The sequence below is a fragment of the Orycteropus afer genome, unplaced genomic scaffold (assembly GCF_000298275.1).
Source record: "Orycteropus afer afer isolate SDZICR_OR568_19922 unplaced genomic scaffold, OryAfe1.0 scaffold00610, whole genome shotgun sequence".
Classification (NCBI taxonomy): domain Eukaryota; kingdom Metazoa; phylum Chordata; class Mammalia; order Tubulidentata; family Orycteropodidae; genus Orycteropus; species Orycteropus afer.
Genome location: NW_006922197.1, coordinates 24,227 through 25,206, shown reverse-complemented (window position 1 = coordinate 25,206; position 980 = coordinate 24,227). Strand labels below are relative to the sequence as shown.

Here is a 980-nt window from a genome sequence, read left to right as displayed (position 1 = left end):
CTCCGTAGCTCCTGTCTTCACGTGTACACCTTCTGTTCTCTCAGTAGTTCTGGGAGGGTATTTTTCAGTGCAAATCTCCTCACTCAGAAGGTTCTGGGTGGGGCTCAGGTTTTCTACCTAAGCCCCCTATTCTCTACACACAGGGCTTGAAACAAAAGCCTGTGTTTCTTCTGGGCAATTTCTATTTCCCCTTGTAACATTTGCCACCAAGTATTGATGACCTGTATCTGGTAGAGAGCTGGATACAGGTAAGTGAGGGAGAGAGAGCCCCCACTCAGGTGGGAGGAAGCGGGAAGCCAGGGCGGACGGCTGAATCAGGTAGGGGGAAGGCCACGAAGTGGGCAGAGCAGTTTCGGAACAGCTAATGGAGACAAACTTGTTGTTAATGTGGTCCTCTCAATGTTAGAGTCAGGGGGTCCATTTGCTGGTCTTGAGAGAAGAATTCTTTTAATAAGACAAGATCACGGTGCAAAGGATAGGAGATTGGGACAGAAAACCTCCAGTGTACAAGGGTCAGAAATTGCAACTGTAGATATTGGAGTGTGAATTTGGCTTCAATAATTATCTGTTAATCAACAGCTACTAACCTTCTGGGACACAAGGGTGTAAGTACAGGAGACCCAGAAAATCAATAAATAGGCAGATCAACAAAGAAATGTCAAAGTCCTTTCAAAATGCTGGGAATTTAAGAATCATGCCTATTACATTGAATCCTGCTCTTAACTCCTGTCCAGTTTTTGTCTCCATTCTCTGCTACTTTTTCCAGGTGATGCAGCTACTAATTCACCCACTTGTGAATCTGCCCCATCCCATGTCAAACTCAGGAACAACTGTGACTCTTGTCATAGAAATATGTTAGGTCCATGCAATAGATGATCTGCAATAAATGGACAAGTCATGTTGACACATCCCTGCTGTGGTTTTTCTAATGTTCATGATTTGATAAAATCCATACAACTTTAATATCCTTCTAAAGTGAA

At 43.6% G+C, this 980-nt stretch overlaps 1 protein-coding gene across 1 annotated transcript in view; it reads left to right on the top strand.

Annotated features, from left to right (window-relative positions):
- The window catches only part of LOC103210416 (sulfotransferase 2A1-like), a 70,860-nt gene extending 70,090 nt beyond the window's left edge, over positions 1 to 770 (top strand). Inside the window, exon 7 of the mRNA XM_007956336.2 lies at positions 767 to 770. Coding sequence (XP_007954527.1) covers positions 767 to 770 — 4 coding nt within the window. The remainder of the gene's footprint in view (positions 1 to 766) is intronic.
- Positions 771 to 980: the final 210 nt, after the last annotated feature.